We start from the raw sequence: 21,188 nt of genomic DNA on the forward strand, positions 1-21,188 counted from the left end.
TGCATTAATATGCTAAAGAAGGTTGAAAACACTGCATAAAATAACAGCAAATCCAGTAACTATAATGGAAAAGAATAAGAATGGTTATCATAGATCAAAGTTTGAAGGGTAAAGTGTTTACTTCTTTAGAAATAAGATGGAAAAAGTCAACAAATGTTTAGGTAGTCTGAGATTTGCACCCATATAAGAATATTGAAATGTTTGCCAGTAGTGATTTGCAGTTGTATGTGCACCCAGACATAAAAATGTATGTGTATTTTTTGTTTAATAAACTATTTATGAACGTCTTTTTTTTTTCCAGCCAGTGCACCCGGTTCTGAGATGTAAGGATCCCCTGAGATAATAGATCTTGTCAATCCAAAGTTTACTTTGGTCTGGAATGGACAAGAGACTGATGAAGAAATTAAAATTGTTATAGCATAAAGACAGATTTTGGTTCCTGGTATATTTAGAACTCTTTTTGTTTGTTAATTTTTTTGTGAGTTGAATTATCATACAAGGATGAATATAGGTTGGGGGGGGAAGCACTTCAATGAATTGTAGTTTTTGTAAAATTTTTATCTTAAAATTTTTTTAAACTAATTTTGATGCTTAGCATCCTGGAATTATACTTTAAAAAAAAATACCTTCGAACAACTGATATTTTCACTTGCTGATGTGCTAAAATTTCAATGTAAACAGACACTTTGAGTGCTAAAATTATATTTCCATCCACCTGGCCTATCCATGAATCAAGTCGCAACAGTAGAGTTGTCTTGATATATGGCTAGTGATATATATAATTTTTGCTTTAACAGATTTGATAAAATATGAAGGGGAATGATATACTTTGCTTCAACTTCCACTTTCACAGAGTGTTTATTTTTCCCTTGAAGGAGCTTTAAGGAAACATATATCAAACCCAGTCCCTTCTTAATCATTTCCTTGCTATAATTTATAAGAGAAAAAATGTGCTATAGTCTCTGGACTGTGTGAGAAGTGTCCGCTACTGCTTCTATCTGGGTTTACTGCATCACTTGCAGTGCAGTGAAAGCCACTGGATGTACTAGGACTATGATGGATCTGGGACCAGATAAGTATGCAGTGTCTTTCTGCCCTGTTTGGCAGCAAGGACTTTTACACTCAGTACTCCTTATGCTTTGGGGATCTTAAAGGAGTGCCTTCCAGCTACCCTTGTCCTTTATAGCCCATCAACTGGAAGGGTAACCCAATTTCAGGTGTTTGGTCCAGACCAACATTGTTTTGGGATATGTAGAAGGGACAGGAGTAATGTTATAAGAAAATACTTTGAACAGTAGTTGTCTATTTGTTAACTTGTTTTGCTTAACAGGTCAAGTCCACAGAAGAAGAAAAGTGTAGGAACTGGCATTTTCAGGATTTTATATTAATGTGTTGACTTACTCATAAGTAACTCATAATGTGCTGGCTTCTCACTGGGGGTTTACTGATATAATTGATTCCCCCTCTCAAGAAATAGGAACACTTTAAAAATCTATTTCCATATAAATATAACCCAAAGACATGGATATGTGATTTGAAATTAAAGGGAAACATGATCAAATTTCAGTGGAGCAATGGTTTTAAGGCAAACTCTTCAAAGCATCTCAAATAGCAACACCCTAGTTGTGACCATTCCTGACTACTTATAGCACTAGTCCTGGGATTAGACACCCAACTCAAAAATCCTCCCCTCCTCGTATTTACTGTAAGCGTCTTCTGTGCCAATTGACATTGGCATATCTCAGCCCAGTGGAATTAAATTTGTTTCTACTTGAATTCTAATCTGGAGGTATAAGAGAGGAAAAGGAAAAAAAAAACATGATTTACAAGTGATTCCAAAGACAAGCTATAAATAATATCTTTATCTTTCATCCAGTGGTACCTGTTTTAAATTGTAACAGCAGTATTATTTTACTCAACATAAATCACAAAGAATTTCCACTGATAACACCATCCAGCCCAAATGTTAGTGAGGCGAAATATCTTGCTGTTATTTTCTTTTTAACATGCTTTGCATTTATAAAAATCACCTAAGAAAGCCTTCTGCTAATTCTTGCACTTGTAGATTACTCTTTCTGGCCTTTTCTATTATTGTGAAGTAAGCTTTATCACATTTCCCTGCTCTGCTCCACATTGGCCTCCATGTCTATCTCACTTTTATCCCCTGACAACCAAAATATATATCATTTTCAGGAAGAATTATTGAAGATTTTTTTAAAGGAAAGCATTATGAAAAATTTTCATCCCTCAACCCCTGCTATCTGCTGTCTCCTTAGCTTCTTTTATTAGGTCAGTTTTCCTCACCCCTCTAATTCTTTGGTAAACCTTAAAAGAAACTATGGTAACATGACATATTATTTGTAGACCTATTGTTTTTTCATTTCTTTTATGCAAGCTCTACCAGCACCTGCACAGCAAGCTCTAATGTTTACTCTTACTACAACGAGAGAAATTGACATTTAAAATTTTCTCTCTTTAGAGTGGTTCCAAAAATAAAACAATCAATTATGTAAATGTCTATGCTTTATGAGATTTAGTTGCTTTCAAGTTTAACACAATCATTTTAACAACTGTTTCTGAAAACTAATGAACTTATTTTTTAATTACTTTGAATTTTTTTTGACTGATTTAAAAAGATTGCTAATAAGAATTACTAAAGCTCCCATTCATTAGCCATACCATTTGAGAAGTGAAATTGCCATACTATTCAAATATATCTATTTACACAATATGATAATTCCCATTTAATTTGACAACAGGGTTGTATGATAATTTACTTCTTGGGATACAAATTATGAATAGAATAATGAAACATTTTTCTTATTTGTAGAATACTTATGATTAAAAAAGATAATGAATTTTTATTTCCCTGTTTGCTACATTAAGTAAACACAACTGATTCTTAGGAGGATTACATACCTCTTCAGTTTTAAGTTTCTCTTTTAATTTTGCCTTCTGTTTTTCATATTACAATGAATTTTTCTCATTGCAGTGCAAAATATATTCCATTTGTACTATATAACCTCTTCAATTATAGAACTATAGTACATAATTTGTTAATTTCTTGTCAAAGTTGGAGGTTTTTAAAGGAAATTTTCTACTAACTGCAATTCTAAAAATGACTAGCTAATACTGAAATGTGGAATGAATTACTAATGTTACATAATAATTAATAATTACATTATTTGTTAAATATTCAATGAAACTATTTTGATATGAATTAATAGATCATAAGCTATAAAATTTTACTTTTACTTAAAAACAAAAAGGGATAAAATTAGAGAATGATTTAAATAAATATAATTTTGGATAGATATCTCTGTTATTAACCTATTTTTAACTTATTTAAATTTCCTTTGAATAATTAGGAAGTAAATTAACAACTCACACTCTTTTGTAGTAAAATTATGTTCTACATTGTTTTATTGATCTTATAAAAATAAACTTTTAGTCAATATTAAGTCAGTCCATTTCAAAAGCTCAACAAATAATGGAAGCTTTTGAAGAGGGACACAAGTATGATAAATTTTCTCATCTTCAAGGAAGTTTCACTGAATTTAACTTCTTCAGGAAATAAAAGTTCAGGGACTAAAGCTTGATCCAGTGTCTAGAACATAATACCTTGAGGAATATTTTGATTAAGCTCAAATATTGTATGGAATTTCTATATCTGATTATCCCAAGCCTAGGAGTTACATAATCTTATTTCAATGGCAAAGATAGGAAAAAAAAGTTTTTTTCTTTCAGTTTACTTAGATCAAAACAGAGTATTTTCACTGATAAATTATTACTCTGTAGTATAAAACAGGAATGACCATATGCTTTAGGCTGAATCACTCAGGAAATGGGATCCAGTTCAGTGGAGAAGCTGAATGAATGAGTAACACCAGGCCTTCATTCTCAGTATTATGAGCATGAATATTAATTTCCTGAAACTCCAATCCCTAAAGGAATTCAAAAAGAACCTGAGTTAGGACTTTAAGAAAGTTCGTGGGTTTTTTTGTTTGTTTGTTTGTTTTTTTAGAAGTTTTGAAGTGTTGAGAGTTTCAAATGTTTTCAAAAGGTGAACTTCCTGAATTTTGTGAACTGATTAGTTATTATAAAATATTTAACAAAGTTTAATGTAAGCCTATAAAATTATTTTGGCATTTTATTGCATATATTTAAGGTGTATGAGATTATGTTTTATATATGTATATAGATATCAAGAAAGTCTGTATATGCATATATAGACATGTATATATGTGTTCACAGTTTGTAAGACACACACACACACACACACACACACACGGATGTCATTACTATAGTCAAGCTTAGTCACCACTCACACACAATGTAGTCTTTACTATAGTAAAGCAAATTATCATACCCATTTTTGAATTTTCTTAATTTCTGAGTTCTGATCTACCTTAGAATCTAGGCTAAAGAAATCTAGGGATTATAGCCCCCCCCAAAAAAAATAATAAAAATAAAAGAACTGAATGAAAAATGAGAATAAAAACATAAAAATAGAGAAGCAAAATTATAACTAATTACAAAGAAACCACTGTGCTTATAAGCATTATGGATAGACTACACAACAATTATTAATTATTATGGAGAAAGTTAATACTCCAACATTATTTTCTTCCAATCCTCAGAAGTAAAGGAAGTAAAATAGTTGAGGTCACCATAGCCAATAACAAATGGTGCTGCTAGGGCACTCAGGGTTAGATTTGTCTGGCAGGAGATATAAATTCTTATTACTGCTGTTTAGCAGTTTCACACAAGTCATGTATTCTAGAAATAGAACTGCTACAGAGCCAGTAATGTGTTGGACACTGGAAATCCAGTACATTAGAAGTAGCTACAGTTCTTTCCTAAAGAAGATTAGAAAAAACAATGTGGCAATTTCTTCCTTCTTTATTTCCATTACTATGAGAAGTTTCAATTAATTATCTATTACTTTTTTAGGTATTAAGGATATAAAATCCTAACACTTGTACAGGGTCTTTTCATACATTGAAGATACATATTATTTGAAATAAGGATGCTACAAACTATCAGAAAAGCACATTCATGTGATGCAAGTTCAGAGGAAGGAATCTAACATTAATTAAACACATATTGTGTTCCAGACCGTTTACTTGCTAAGGAAATATCTACCAAAAACAGCAGTCAGAAAGTAGCCCCAAATTCTGAAAAACACAGTTCATAAAATTCAATCTCAGCAACATGAATTTACATGCATTCTAAATTTGGTTAGAAATATATAACATGAAATTGGCAGGACAAAAGAATGTATCTATCTCTTGGGTTCCTGATGTAGAATGAATCTTCATAATGTTAAAAATACTTTACATGTAACAGTTTATTTTTGGAAAAGCATATTAATTTTTACTCTTACCATTCACTATAGTAATAAGGATAATTACTTTAAAAAGCAATAGGAAATTTGATGATTCCCCTTGTTCATTAAAATTAGATTCTTGTGCAGGTAAGATTGATATAATTTCATTTTTATTCTCACTAAATTAAATACATATAAAAAATGTAACACACACTATGCCGCTGCTCATCCCTAAAAGGAATAAAGATGTTTAAGAATCCTTAAGCATAATTTTAAATCTTTTCACAGTATGTATAACTAATTAAAATCGTGCCTTCTATTTATTCACATTATTTGGATGTTTTTCTAATTATTATTAGTTCCGACTCCAGACCAGCTATTTACCATTTAGAGTCTAAAGAGATGCAAAGATCTGACAATATGTCAACTAAATCTAAGAATGCAGAATAGCACATTGAACCTATTGCATGCATGTAAAGAATATACTTTCACTTCTCCTCTTCAACCATTTAAACACTACTATGAAGACTTGGGGTGATATCACTAGAGGTTAATATTATTTTTTCTCTTGTAAATATGTGGAGAGACAGAAAACGCTGATATGTCTTATCAAAGAGCCGACTGTAAACATTTCATATCAACTTACTATACTTTTATACAATATTATATTAATTGAAGATAATTCTAAAAAAAATTGAATGGATTTCTATTACTATAACTCTCTAATACAAAGTTCAAATCAATATTCTCTCCATTTGGAGAAGTGATTCTATCACTTAAATTTTTTATTTATTTTTAAGGAAATGCCAATATTTTTAAGAGCCTAAGAAGAATGCTAATGAAAGCATGAAAAATATTAGCTTTTAAATTGATAAAAATAACAAAATATAATTGCATTTGTAAATTCATTTCTTAGGCATGAAATTCATTACTAATGTTGATAAATAGAATATCATCAAGCTGATGTAACAAAGCCAGTTGTGTATATTTACTTTATAATTAATTTAAAAAATAATTTTATGTGACTTACTACAATTGGAAATCTAAAAACTCAACACTTACCTCATATGGGTGATAATGAGTGTTGTGGTGGGAATGAAAAAGTCATCCACTCTGTCAAACTGTTTTCCCACTGGCTGAGTATGAATGGTGTGGTGAGGGACATTCCCACTGGCCAGAGTTATTACCTAAACAGATTACGCAATGTTTAGATCTGGGCAATACATTTTCTTAATACTATGAATTTTGCTATGTTTTTAGATGAAATACTTTTTTCTGACACTTGTTTGCATAGAATCTTTACTGCCTGCCTCAAAGTTAGCATATTGTTAGGCAAACTGAAATTTGTGATTGTTTTTCTAATTTTCAATATGGAAACCTTTGTTTCTATAAATAAGTGGGGGAAAAAGGAAAGATATTTGTTTTGAGCAATTTCTGCTTAAAATACAAAATACAGTTATGCCATACATAACAGTTTCAATCAACAACCAACTGCAAATACAAAGACAGTCCCTTAAGATTAAATTGCCTAATAACATTGTAGCCATTTTAGTTTTTGTCAGTACACTCTATACTGTGTGAATGAGAAAGAAATAGACATAACTCTGCAGCTTTCAAAACATGCCCATCATTAAGAGCTACATGTTTGTAAATATACATATAAGCAATCTCTACTTTATAAAAATGTTAACTTTGCTATTATGAGAAAAATAAAAGTAAGTCTACAACTGCTACAAATCAGATTTTAGGACAAAATCCTTCCCAAAAGAACAAAACTGTCAAAACAAGCATGAAAACTCTGAAATCATATGAAACACTTTAACTTTCAAAAAATCATAGCATCATTTTTTCTAACTTTGCTTTCTATAAATTCAAAATAATCAACTAAACTAAGTTTTAATTAAAAAGGTTTTTTTCATTGCTGACTCTTAAACTTTTATAGTCCATTAAATGAAAGATCACCATGTTTAAATTGTTGACTTTGTGACTTAGAAGAAATTTTAAATTTTGCTTCACACATAGTGTTTTCCCAAGGACTTTGGCAGGTATCTGCTGTTTTCACTGAGTATTCCAAGTTGAAGGAGAGGTGCTTGTCTTTAGTGTTTTCATTCACAGTACCCCTATCACACAGAACTCATCAAACAGCCCTACCTAACCCAAATCATCCACCATCATTGAGATAATATTTTTGTGCCTTCATGATTCAGTAGCTACCATTATAAGATATGCTGTATTATGGCAAAACAAGGTCCCTCCTAGTTCTAGCATCAATCTCCCTTCCCAGAGTCTATTAACAACATCACAGGGGAACACTAGAGTCAAAATGAGGAGTTGCCCATGTTTCTTCTGATTTTGTGAATTCAGTTTCTCCACAGGACTATTTGTTTCCCCTTTCAAATGCATCTTTAATCCCATTTCCTCTGTGGATGTTTTCTGATAATACTGTTGGGAGACAATTATCCATGTATATTTTGACATTTCTGCAGAGTCAGGTTTTTCTGAGCAAAGGAACTGGCAAATCTGGCTAAAGGATTATGGCATAACACAAATGCTTGGGAGGCTATTCATGGCAAATTGCTCCTGAGAGATTAGAGATTTATCTCATTTGAGCCAAATGCTGACATTCTAGGGCACTGAATTACCTACCCATCCTAGGAGAAGATTTTCATATATTCCAGAGTAATAATATTTATTCTATGCCAGCAGCCCCAGCAAAACTCAGAGATATAATTCCAGGTTCTTCTCCTGATACAACTATACAGTATGTGCTGGATAACATCCTTCTCTTAACACATGGCTAATGTTGACATAGCTGAGAAATAAACACTGACATACTACTTGAGAAAAAAAAATTCTCTGTTCTAGAGAATATGTCCTATTTGTTTATATATGTTTCTATATGTACTATTTGAATGGTACTTCTCAATTTCTACATTTTATTTTACATTTCTAGGTGGGACTTAACCTTTGACTCTCACTTAGTTAATATTTTAAAAATTCACTATATATATATATTATATATATATATATATATATATATATATATATATATATATAACAATGGTTTTAAGCATTCAGAGAAAAATTTAAAAAAAAAACACTTTCAGATGGCTGAATAAATGTGTGGGAAGTTACACAGGACTTCTATAAAGCTCTTTTTTCCCCTTTGAGTGTGTACAATATTAAAGAAGTTTGCTTAAGCAATTGTGTGTAACTACTATAACAGTTGGAAAGTGGTTAACCTATCCAAGTAGCTTTCACCAAGGTTTGATTCTGAAGAATATAGTATGTATAAATATATGTATATGTATATATATATATATATATATATATATATATAAAACTATATCCTACTTATCTTTTTGATAGGACATTCTGACAGTCATTCAGTAGAAATATTATGCTTTCCCTTCATGAAATTATGTCAGTCTCCTTGAATCTGGGCAGGCAGTATGATTTGCTTTGATTAATAAGGATGTTGCAGAAGTTCTTTTATGTGAACTCTGGTGAACTAAACCTTAACTAGACCTGTAGTTTCCACTCTTATCTCTTGCAACCATTGTCCTGTAAAAATCCTTGTCTAAAGAATAAGAAATTGCATGCAAGAAGCACCCAAATGAACACTAGAACCTTGTGATAGGCATGAGGTGATCCCATTTTGGACCCTGAGGTAACTGGAACCACACTAGTGCTCCTAGATCATACCACCAGAACTCCCCAGTTGGCCATGTCACAGAATTATGAGGGGTGTCACTCTTTAAGACAACAAATTTTGATGTGGTTTGATTTGTACAATACATAACTGAAATACTGTATTTCAGATGTTTCAAATGTCATATATGTCCAGTGAATATCAAATGAGCCATCATTATGATTGCTCAGTAAAATATTTCATTTCAAGAGGTCTGTCATTTGTGAGTTAAATACTGTAACACTGACAATAACTCAGAAACAAAAAAGTAGTGTCAGCGAATACAGACTAGAAGTAAAACTATTGCATTCAATATACGTCATTGAAAAATGACTGAAGGTTAATGATTTAGGGCCTTGTAAGGAGAGGCACATTCAAGGCAGAAGTATAATCACAAGGTAATTTAAGAAAAAATATAAAGCATGTTGCCAGGGCTAAATATTTCTTCCAATTCCCTCTCGGCTTCCTCTTAAACTTGTAAGTCCAGAAATCTAAAGATTGTACTAAAGGGTCAAGATCAATGCATATTTTTTTCTATATCTGTGAAGTGCTCACATAAACAACTTCAAAGCAAAGCAAATCTCACCACTACAGCACAGCATATCCCCCAATTAAAAATTATGCAGTCTAATATAATAAAATACCATACTTTTGGAGAAAATGGTGATCTGCTCTGAGGCTCCTGCACTGTAATCCTCTTGGTCTCTACCTTACATGTACCATTGAAATTGTTAAACGGTAATGCTACAGGTTAAATGTGTCTTCAAAAATTCATGGTCATGTGTTGGAAACTGGGTGGACCCTAATGCAGCAGTGTTGAGAGGTGGGAACTTTGGGAGGTGATTGGTTGAGCCATTAAAAATGGATGAATTCATTCATAGATTAATTGGTTATTAAGGAGTGGTTTTGTTTATAAATCATCCCTCTCTGATATGCATGCTCTATCTCTTCATGTGATGCTTTTTACCATGAATCTGCCACCATCCTTGGACTTCCCAGCTTTGAGAATCATGCACCAAAATAAACCTCTATGCTTTATAAATGACCTAGTCTTTGGAATTCTGTTACAGCAGCAAAAAGTAGACTGAATTTTTACTTTTACTTTCCTAATAACATCAACTTTGTCACTATAGATTATTCTTTTTCTATATAAATATAGACTCTAATGAATATGACCCATGATTTCCTCAAAACTCTCAATTTTTTTCTTCCTTTTACTATGAAGATCTAGTTGGGATTAAAACTACATTTTTAAGATGGAAGCATAGCATTGGCAAATGGTCATTATCCAGTGAGCTACCTAAAAGTTTGAAATCACTGTTTTCTCAAATATACTGGTATGTACTTACCTGTAGTGTTGGGGAGGTCTTCTCCATGGTACCCCAGCTTAGGACCCAAACCTGATCATGTGATTTGTCATAGTGTAATTTAACTGGGACAGGATCTGTGCTCACTGCCTGTAATAAAGAAGAGTAAATCAAAGAATAACTTTCAGACTAAATTATTAGTTTAAAATTATGCCATAAATGATGAATGATTCTAAGAATTTAGATGTCAGATTAAAAATTTAGTTTGATAATTGTCTAATATTCTGACCCCTTTTGATTAATTTGGAAATATTATACTTAACTCATATACATTTTTGTTCATTATTTGCACAATTTTATATACTATTATGTCATTCATTACTTACATAAATTGTGAGTCAAACAAAGACATTTAGAAATGCAAGATAAAAAAATATTAGTAAGCTCATTTTGATCAAGTGTTGAATATAGGTAAGAACTATGTTTATATTATCAGAGTTTTTTCATATTTATCCTGAATATGGGACTTGACCCTATATAAAATGTCAAAAATCTGATATATGGTTGTAACTTTAATAACTGACTACCTAATTTAATTTCCTTAATGAGAAATTCAAAACCACAGAAAGAAAAAGAAGCATTTTTTTAACCATGCTTGGTATGGCAAATATGTTTTTTCTTCTAATGTTTATATTAAACACTTACTTAAAACATAATTCCCAGGAAACAAATTACTGCCAGGAAGGTATTTTACTCACCATAATTTCAAGCCATTTATTTTATAAGCTAATACTTTTTAAAAGTAGTTTCCTGTAGTTGTTTAATTATATATTTTTCTAATTTAATTATATATTTTTCTAATAACATAAAATGAATTTAATAAAACAGACTTTATCTAATAATGAAAGCATTTATTCTCAAAGCTCTGCTGAGTATCCTTAGCAAATTTCCCAAGTTCTAATTTACAATGAAATGCTCTTCTCAGTAGATTAAGAAAAGGTAAATTACATTTGTAGTTGGACATATGGAAACTTATAACTTAAGTAAAATATTGGAAGTCAACACTAATTGATACATCTCTTCAAAATCTTATCATTAATTTTGCTTACTTAAAATGCTCAATATTTTTGGATTATTTTAAATAATGATTTTTGAATAAAAATATTAAAAATCATTTCTATTTTGATATTCTTACTTTTTCTCCTGGCTAACAAAGCACATATTGTTTGGAGATTTCTCAACAGGGCAGAAATGTTACAGTGTTGGTAAGCACCAATTTACACCAAGAACTAATTCCATCATTTCCCTTTAACAGATAATAAGCTTTCCAGTCTCTTCATATGGTAGTAGTAGTTACATGGCATATTAAAGTTTCTGCATTGTAAAAATATGATACAAGATTTATGAGAGTGACATTACAATTCATCAACCCAGATGGTCTTGGAAAGAGCCTCCTTGCACAATGCTTTCTCTTTGTCTGCTTTGAATGTTACCATCAAAGCCTATTAGGTCTTAAGTTCCATTGTCATTTTGAGGTTTTGAAAAAATAAGTGTAAGGAGGAGAAGAAAAAAGAAATGTAAAGCAGAAGAAAAATAAAAGGAGACTGAATTCATGATAATAACCTTGAGACAAATCTAGGACAATTATCCCTAGACTTGATGATATTAACATAATTAAATGTTTTATTGCTTAAGGAATAGTTTGCCTGATATTTTGTTAATTGTATTTGAATGAGTGCCAGATGTTTCATTTGAATTTCTTCATGCACTAATCAATAATTTCAATGCATATATAGCAAAAGAGTTATCATCAATCACTACACTATTGCCAAAGCAATAAAATTCCTTTGAATTTTCATATTATTGTCTTTACATGTTAGACTTGATCTAGGTGTGATTAGAAAAGCCTATTTTGTATGCATTTTGAAATGGAATAATCAGTAGGTCTTCAAAATATTAAGGATTGAATAGCTTAACGTAAACAAAGCAAAAATAACAAAAAGCTTATTGTTATTCACTGGTAAGAACAGAGTGATAAAATGAGCAAATGTCTAGAAGTTACTTTAAGTATCAAGGAATTTTCTAATGAAAATTCCTAGTTTGCCAGCTGTACAGGTATTTTTCTTTTCATCAAGCCTTTCATAGTGTTATTTTGTATGGGTATATCACAATCCACAGATTGTTAATTCTTATTTAATGGTGTAAGGAAGCTGAAGCTCAGTCTTGTCAGTGGTCATCTAGCCAATGGTCAGGACTGCTAGAATTTGATAGTCTGTGCTCCTTATCTATGAGAACCTCTCTGTGCATGAAGGTCCTTCCCTCCAGATACAATGATTAATTCCTGAAAAGTTACAGATCTATTGCCCTCCAATTTATACCTCCTGTATAAGAAAACATTCTTTGGAAATTTTCTCTTTTGGGATATTAAAAGAAACTCCTGGGGGTTCAAATAAATGCAGTTCCTCTCTAGAAGCATATAATCCTAATGGTGAATCAGTGAAAGGCAGTATGCATATGCTTATTGTGTTTGGAAGCTGATGCTTATCATAACTCCATCTCTTAAAATTACAATACAGTATCTTAAGAAGTTACTGAATTTTTTTGGCTTGTTTTTTATACAAAAAAAAAGAAAAATAATAATACCTACTTCAAAATGTTGTTTTGAATTTTACATGAGTTAGTAAATAGTAGTTAATGTTCAACAGGTGCATCAAGCCTTAGGATGTGCCTGTTGAATTCCAGGCAATACTGATATACTACTTATATTACTGCTGCTACTGTTAGAAAAACTAGGGCTGAGCAGACAGGCTCAAGTTCCTAGGTTCCATCCCAGCACTTCTGAAGCCCATGCCCCCTGGGGGAAAAAAAAAATTAAGGGAACCAGGTATTTTCTTGACTGTCAGCATTTTAATGCTTTAAGATTTAGAAATTAAATACCATTATTTAGGCTAATGAAGAAACTGAAACCTAGGAAAGTAAGTAAATAAACACAGTCTCTGTTTGAAGAGTTTACAGATAAAAGGCACTTGAAATAACTTCATGAGGCTTATAACATGAAAAAAAATACAAAGAACAATTACTATAAAAACTCAGAGGAAGTATAATGCAGAATGAAGGACAAGGACAGAGGTGATGCTTTGAGCCTTAAAGTATCATTTTTTTTTTTTATGAATGGGAAAACGGAGACTGTTTTTAATTTATGAGGGTATTTTACAGGAGATGTCAGAAGGCAGTCCATGATTAATTGCCTTCAGGTAAATTAAAAGATATGTACTTGGAGTAGGGAAATATCAATCAAAATTTCAAAACAACTTCAGAAATTGAAAAATGTCTTATCAAAGATCTATAAAAGTTTTAAATATTTTGTGTGTCAGCATTTCAAGAGTTTACCATTAAATTTAGTAATTTTAATGTTTGGTTATAAAAATTTATCAGTACCGAGAGGGGGGAGCAGATCAAAGTAATAAAAAGAAATACGACATTGTATTTTGAAAAATGTTAATTCTTAGGAAAAAGCATGCTTATCAGTTTTTAAATATAAAATAGTACATTTTTTACAGAGGGATCATTTACATGGCTTTCAGAAACAGAATATATCACAATGATAGAAACAGTGATAGAAATATTTTCACAGGATTGCCTTCATGTTAATCTTTTCTTAACCTAATTTTCAGTCAATACAGCAAATAGTTTCCTACTTACAACATCAGCTTTTGAAAGTAATAAATCACGAATTCAATTTTACAAGATATCTGCTATTATGTTCTTGATAGGAGATGGACAGATGTGAGTAGTGGGAACATGAGGTTGGGGAAATTGTTCCATTTTGCTGACCCCCACATACTGTCACTATTGAGAAACAATTTACCTGCAGCCTTCACTGGCATAAGCGAACAGAATGCATTACATTTCTCAGCAAACTACCTGTTATCTGCAGGAGAAATGCAGGCTCAAAATGAAACGCCAATAAAAAGAATCCAAGGTACCCTGAAGCAGTGGTTCTTGTGACAAGATCCTGGAACTCAGGGAGATAAAAATAATTCCCCATAACCATAACATCTGTAAGAACAATGTTCCAATTAGAACCTGTGAACATGGGTCAAAGTGATCTAGAGTGGTCATGGTGTTGGTGACTCAAAATTCTGATATCATCTTTCTGTTAGTCAGAAGTCAACAGGTGGACTTGTATGGACCTCTCTGGAAACATCCCTGGGATTCCTATAAAACTGAAGGGCAGGAGTGATGCACTATCTCTCTCCTTTCTGAAAGGATCCACTTTTTCCCTTGAGATTGTTTCCCACTTGAGATTGATTCCCACTTTCATATCCCTTCTAATAAATCTATGCGTATTACTCTGAGTGGCTTATTTGAAATATTTCTCACTTGGTCTCCAAAGTTGGGGTTAAATGGGTATCTCTCCACTGTCTCAGTTTCCAGAAAAGCCTCAGATTTGTAACACTTTTAAAATTTAAAGGATAAGTACATTTAGAACATTTGCTTTCTCTGTTTTAGACAAGTAGCATTTTTGACACTTTAAGTAGTAGTAGTATATTTGCTACAAGAAAACTTGCAAGCCTCTGTGTCAAAATATAATCTAAATATTTTTCACATTTTGTGAAAAGGATTTCAAAACTTCTCATTATTGTTTATTTATCTTTTTCAACCACACCTCACATTCTAATATATATATAGATATAATATCTCTCTATATAATATATATCAATATATTATATATAAATATATACATATTTAAAAATATATAGGGTTATATCTATTATCCAAAGGCTGTTTTGTGACACCACTCTTGCTTTTTTCATGATCAGAGTACCTATCATCTTTAATCTCATTACCTGGTTTTTGCTTCGAAGTGTACGCTCCCTTGTCTTTCGAAACAGATTTGTCAGAGTGATTTCTATTAGTCATTACACAAATTATGGCATTCATCAACTCAAAACACTACAGAATCCCATCTTTTCCCTTAGAGTATAGGCCATAGGTCCTTAAAATGAAGATCTGACCTTGATACAACAGTCCCTGGTCTGTCTTCTTCAACCTCCTTGCTTATTAGATTCCCCACTCTGTCTGTGATGTAGATGTTCTTGGACTCCTGAACATTTACTCAATTTGAACAGAAGCCACACTTTTGTCTTTTGGAAGCATTTCCCTGGGTAGCTCTTCTCCTGATATCTTGATGCCTGTTTCCTCTAGACCTTTGCTCAGAACTCAAGGTCACTGTGACCACTCCATTCAGTGATGATGTAGTCACCCTTGCCTCTGTGTACTTCTTCCTCCATCTCAGTCTCAATCCCACTTGGCCTTCCTCTCCCAGTTTATTTTCTCCAGTTGCCTGACATAATGTATAATTTATTTTATTATATGTACTTTTTGTCTATCTCCATCCAATAGATTCTAGGTTTTAAAAAGGCAGACTTTTGTATTTGTTTAGGTCAGTGATACCTAATAAGTGGTAATCATTTATAACTAACCCCTAAATTTACTTAACTTGGAAAAGTAAAGTACGAAATTGTCTTAGATACTAAAACTTATTCCAACTATTTTGTATAACAAAACAATTTTACTATATACCAGAATTTTTCTAGTGTTTACAAGTATATATTTTAAAAATTTAATCCCCATAACAGTCTTTTATGAGGATACATACTATTATTACCTCCTTTGTATAGATAAAAGTGAACAAAAGACTAAAGACACCAATATTAACCCCTCTGTATTACAAAATTCACATTTTCCCATTGAGGTGCTTGTGTCCATACTATATTATATAACTATTGGGGTTAACACAGTCAATGACTAGAAGTCTTTATGTTTCTGAATTGAACACAGAACTTTGGGAAAGGACTCCCAAAATGTGTTGAAGTAGAAAGGAGGAGGGAAACTGGCCACTTTTCTTATCTCCAATCTTTAGGTGGGATCAAAGCCTGACAACATTGGTTGTGGTCATATACTCAGAAAATATTTGAAGAAACCCATGTGCACAATTGGCATGCAATCCATCCTGGGTATATTTCCCCCTGCTTGTAGGCACAGGCTGAAATGCCATTTTGTACCAGCCTTCCATCACTAAGCAGCACATGAGTAACAAAACATCTAAACTCTCTCCTTTGAGTCCCCTAAGGTCTTTCTTTGGGATGAGAAAGTAGCACACTGGAGGCTTTGCAGCCCTGGAGTTTACAATGACCATTCAACATAAAGATGAATTCAGTCTCAAATACTGATTGATCTGTATATTAAAGGTTTCTCAAATGAAATTATTCTTAATTTCTAAGATAATAAGAAATATAAACAAATGCTATACCTCATTTATGTGGTACTTGCTCTGCTTTAGAGAACATTTTCTTACATAAAAGTTTTTGTTTTTTCATTCAACATTCATTTAATTCAGGAAAAATGATATTAAAAAATAGTATTCAGGAATATGATTTTAGAAAATATAAATCAACTATATGCTTATCTTTACCTTAAAATAAACTAGATTGAATATCATTTGTTGTATAGTATACTTTACATTTGTCTATGAATATCATTTTGGTACAAAAATTGTTTGCACACTATCTTAAGAAGACTATAAAAATAAACTTACTCATAGCTGGTGATTTGTATCCCCATTACAATAGAAATGAAGGTATTAGTTTTAAACCATTGAATGATTCCGTCATACTTAAATAAAGTGTTCAGGTACTATATATTGTAAATTTCTCTCCCTGACATAAAAGTAGTATTAGGGTTTGTGTGCAAACTATCCCTTTTCTTGATCTGATGATATTTAGATTGTTAGGCCCCGTCTCAAGTTCTATCGAGTTCTTGAATATTTTCTGAAATATCTTTTAAATAGCAATATTTTATTATTGTACTTGAGAGTATTGATCTATATATTCAGTTCTAGAATCCAAATTTCTTAATTTCCCATGCAAACCTATTTTGAGAATGTTATATTACCATAATGAAACAATCTCTTCTTCCATTTTGGTAAAAAATGGGTTAAAGAAAACTACAAAGTGTAATGATTAAAATTAAGGTTTTTACTTGTTACTGTTTGTAAAGATAAAATAATAGCATTTTCTCTAATATTTTCAAGGCATTGTTTACAAACACAATATACATGCACTAGGAGGTCTTACTTATTGGTTGATATTTATTTATACCTTTCCTGATCTCTAAACATTAATTTCTCTTATAATCCCTATGTTCACACAGTTGTACAAATCCATCAAATGTATCTTCTTGAGGAAGATACATTTGTTGCACTTCAACAAATACAAAAATTGTAGAATACATGGTACACAGTTTGTGGACCAGCTTTATTAAAATTTTTAAAGATGAAATACTGAAAATAGCAGCAATGAAGTTCTGATATACAGAATTGGGGTTGAGACTTGACATGAAGGAACAGTGAAGCACAGCTTGTTTATCAGTCTGACAAGGAAAGTACCAGCTGGCTAATTAAGTGAACCTAATTTAAACTAATGATGTAGATTCTCAAGATAATGTGCTAATGGCTAGAGGAGACTGCCAATGATACTTAAAAATACTCCTGAGGTGTTTCAGAAAGCCACTTCTGCATCCAAGTGGAAACTGATGTTGCTCCATAGAAGACAAAATGAGGTCAGTTGTTTACTAGTTAATCTTTTCTGTAGCAAAACATCATCTGTATGTCATTGTTAAAAGAAATTCAATAGTAGGAAAACAATCATTTAAATCATGATATTTAAAGCAATAGGTTTGTAAATTACATTAAAAAATTGTGACCCTTAATTTTCAGCTTCAGATAAAAATGATATTGGTGTTATTTACTAAAAACAAATATACAAATGTTTCCCTAATGCCAAAAACCCAAGAACAATCTGGAATATTGTACACTGACAAGAAAATACTTGACATTTAAAAATTAATATACAGCAATTCAGTTTTAAGCTTAAAATGTGCAATCCAAAAATGTGCATTTAACACCAGGCTATGTAGTCAAATAATGCAAAAGAAAATATCAGAAATATGACTTAATAGCTGAAGTATTAAGCTATACTTAATATAGTATAGCTTATTAAGTATAAGACTTACCTTGAATTTGAAAAAAAACAAATATTTTTCTATACTTTTTATTAAATAATTAAATTTTAATTATAATTAGGATCCTTAGTTGCCCCAATATAGTATATGCAGCTTAAAAACCACAATGTAACAGAAGTACACAATGAGGAAGTAAAACATTTGCTTATTAAGAAAAGACTAATTTCAAATTTGACCTCATCTGAAAAAAGTGGTCAAATTCAGAAAGGTGCTTATATTTTTACAAAATTAGCTTTCCACCTTACAATGTTGCATCCTTGATTATTAAAAAATCTTTGAGTCAAAAATAATTTTTATCTAGTTTTTACTAGGTATAAATATTCTTTCTTCAAATGGATTTATAATTTGAGTTTCTAAGATGATTACTTAATAAACCAAGATCCATGTTTGTGAAAGATATCATTTTATATTTTTTAAAACCATGAAAAACCATAAAATAATTTATAATTATAAAAGTTGAAGTACTTCATTAAAATATAGACATACAATCATTAGGGAATTTATAGTTCATCTTTAAGCACATAATTTGAGGGCTAAAATTCACATACTGTTAAGGCAATGTTAAAGCAAATATAAGGATGTATTATTTCATCCAGTCATTAGTAGAGTTATGAAACTCTTGAGTTGAACAGGCTGAAATCATGCATGGTTATTAAAAGGAAAATTTAGATAAATTCAAAAATACCAAAACTTTAATTTTTAAAACCAAGAAATGTTTTAGTGGCATGTATCTAAAATTTGAGGTTGGTATTTATAGTAAAAAATAGGTTTCAAAAATATCAGAAAGTATATATATTAGACATTTCATTTCAAACACCAAGGTGATCTCTAAATAAAAATTTAGGTAAGCCTGTATCATTATGGCTGATTTTCACTCTCTTTCTTCCTAATAAAGTACGCAGTAGTCCACATAATTCAAAGACCTTTCTTCCCTTTTTATTACAAGGAAGGGTAATGATAAACAACATCTCACACTTCTCCAGAGTGGTATGAGCAACCCCTACTATATTTTACTGCTCTCTGCATTTTTTGCTTCAAGAATGTGTTTCTCACATTATTTGTACAACAGGAAAATATTTGACATATTGGTTTTGGTTCCTGCTGTTCTCCAAAGAGAAGGCAGCTTCTCAAAATGAGGTAATAAGGCTTACAAACTAGGGAGAGATCTAGGATGTATCAAAACAAGGTTAAGATTTATCACTTGTAATAGAATGTCTGATTATATACAATGACGATAGAGAAAATGAATTATTGTGGCACAAATAAACCTACCCTTCAGGACTTTTGGGAATACAGTCCTATTCCCTGAGTAGGTGGAAAGGCAAAACAGAAAGTCAACCACCAAGTTAATGAAAATGCACATTTTTAGATTACCATATCTTATCAAATTGCCTGTAGCATGGTTGATTTAAAGTTTGGTAGAGCTTTTGACTCTAAGTTATCAAGAATATACTTGTTTGATTCAATACTTTTTAGTCTGTACAGTTGTAAAAGTATTGTTTTTCTGCTTCTTGGGTTACATGTTCTAGTTAAATATTTTCTTTTTAATTTAGTCTTTCTCTCCATGCTTTTGAAATTTATTAGCAGGATTTTTACTTGAACATTTTCTTATTAGCTTTTGTTCTCTGTAAGACAGTGCTTATAAGTTCTTTTCTTCACATCGAATACTTTTCAAATGTTTTTCTTCCTTGAATTTGCTTGAGACATAATATTTGTACATCTTTGTTGTACTTCATATATGTATACAATGGGTATAATCAAATAGGACAATAACATTTCTAGCTCTTCAACTTTAATCTTTTAATAATTTCATGATGTTATTTTCTAGTCATTTTGAAATACATAATAGATTGTTTAAACCAATAGTTACCCTACTGTGCTAAAGAAGAACCAGAAGAAATACCTTACTCTTAAGTTTTGGTGCCTTTTATTATAGTGATACTATATCAATATAGTATGCTGATGATAATTATTTTGGGTCATATGGTGGTTTCATTCTTAGTTTTTTTGACAAATCTTCATACTGTTTTTTAGAGTGGTTGCACCAATTTGCAGTCCCTCCAGCAATGTATGAGTGTAACTTTTTCCTCACATCCTTGTCAACGCTTATTATTATTATTTGTATTTATGACAATTGTTATTTTGACCAGAGTGAGATGAAATCTCAGTATAGTTTTGATTTGCTTTCCCCAGATTGCAAGGGATATTCAACATTTTTTTCCTATATTTATTTTCCATTCATTTTACTTATTTTGATAAATATCTTTTTAGTTTGCCCATTTCTTGAATGGGTTATTTGTTTCTTTGTTTTTGTTGTTAAGCTTTTTGAGTTCTTTAAGTATTCTGGATATTAATCTACTGTCAGAATAGTAGCTAGCAGATATTTTCTTCTATTCTGTAGGCTCTTTCTTCATAATATTTACAATTTTCTTTGCTGTAGAGAAGCTTTTTAATTTGCTGGTATACCACTTATTGATTCTTTGTTTTCTTTCTTGCACTTTTGGGGTCATGTTAAGGATGTTGGTGCCTGTGCCAATATGTTGGAATCTTGACCCTATGTTTTCTTTTACAATTTGAAAATTTTCTAGTATAATTCCTAAGCCTTTGATCCAGTTTGATTTAAATTTTGTGCAGGGAAAAGGGCTATAGATTCATTCTTCTACTTATGGATATCCAATTTTCACAGCACCATTTGTTAAAAAAGACTACCTTTTCTCCAACATATATTTTGGGTACCTTTTTCAAGTATGAAATAACTGTTACTGTGTGGGTTTGA

The 21,188-nt window shown here is 31.4% G+C and overlaps 1 protein-coding gene across 3 annotated transcripts in view; it reads right to left on the bottom strand.

Annotated features, from left to right (window-relative positions):
* LOC113200259 (follistatin-related protein 5) overlaps positions 1 to 21,188 on the bottom strand; it is a 737,045-nt gene that overhangs the window by 57,229 nt on the left and 658,628 nt on the right. For all 3 annotated transcript variants that reach the window (XM_077803465.1, XM_077803464.1, XM_077803463.1), the window contains 2 exons: positions 10,370 to 10,477; positions 6,392 to 6,516 (listed from right to left, as the gene is read on the bottom strand). In XM_077803465.1, coding sequence (XP_077659591.1) covers positions 6,392 to 6,516; positions 10,370 to 10,477 — 233 coding nt within the window. The remainder of the gene's footprint in view (positions 1 to 6,391; positions 6,517 to 10,369; positions 10,478 to 21,188) is intronic.

The sequence above is a fragment of the Urocitellus parryii genome, chromosome 10, assembly GCF_045843805.1.
Source record: "Urocitellus parryii isolate mUroPar1 chromosome 10, mUroPar1.hap1, whole genome shotgun sequence".
NCBI classification, from domain to species: Eukaryota; Metazoa; Chordata; class Mammalia; order Rodentia; family Sciuridae; genus Urocitellus; species Urocitellus parryii.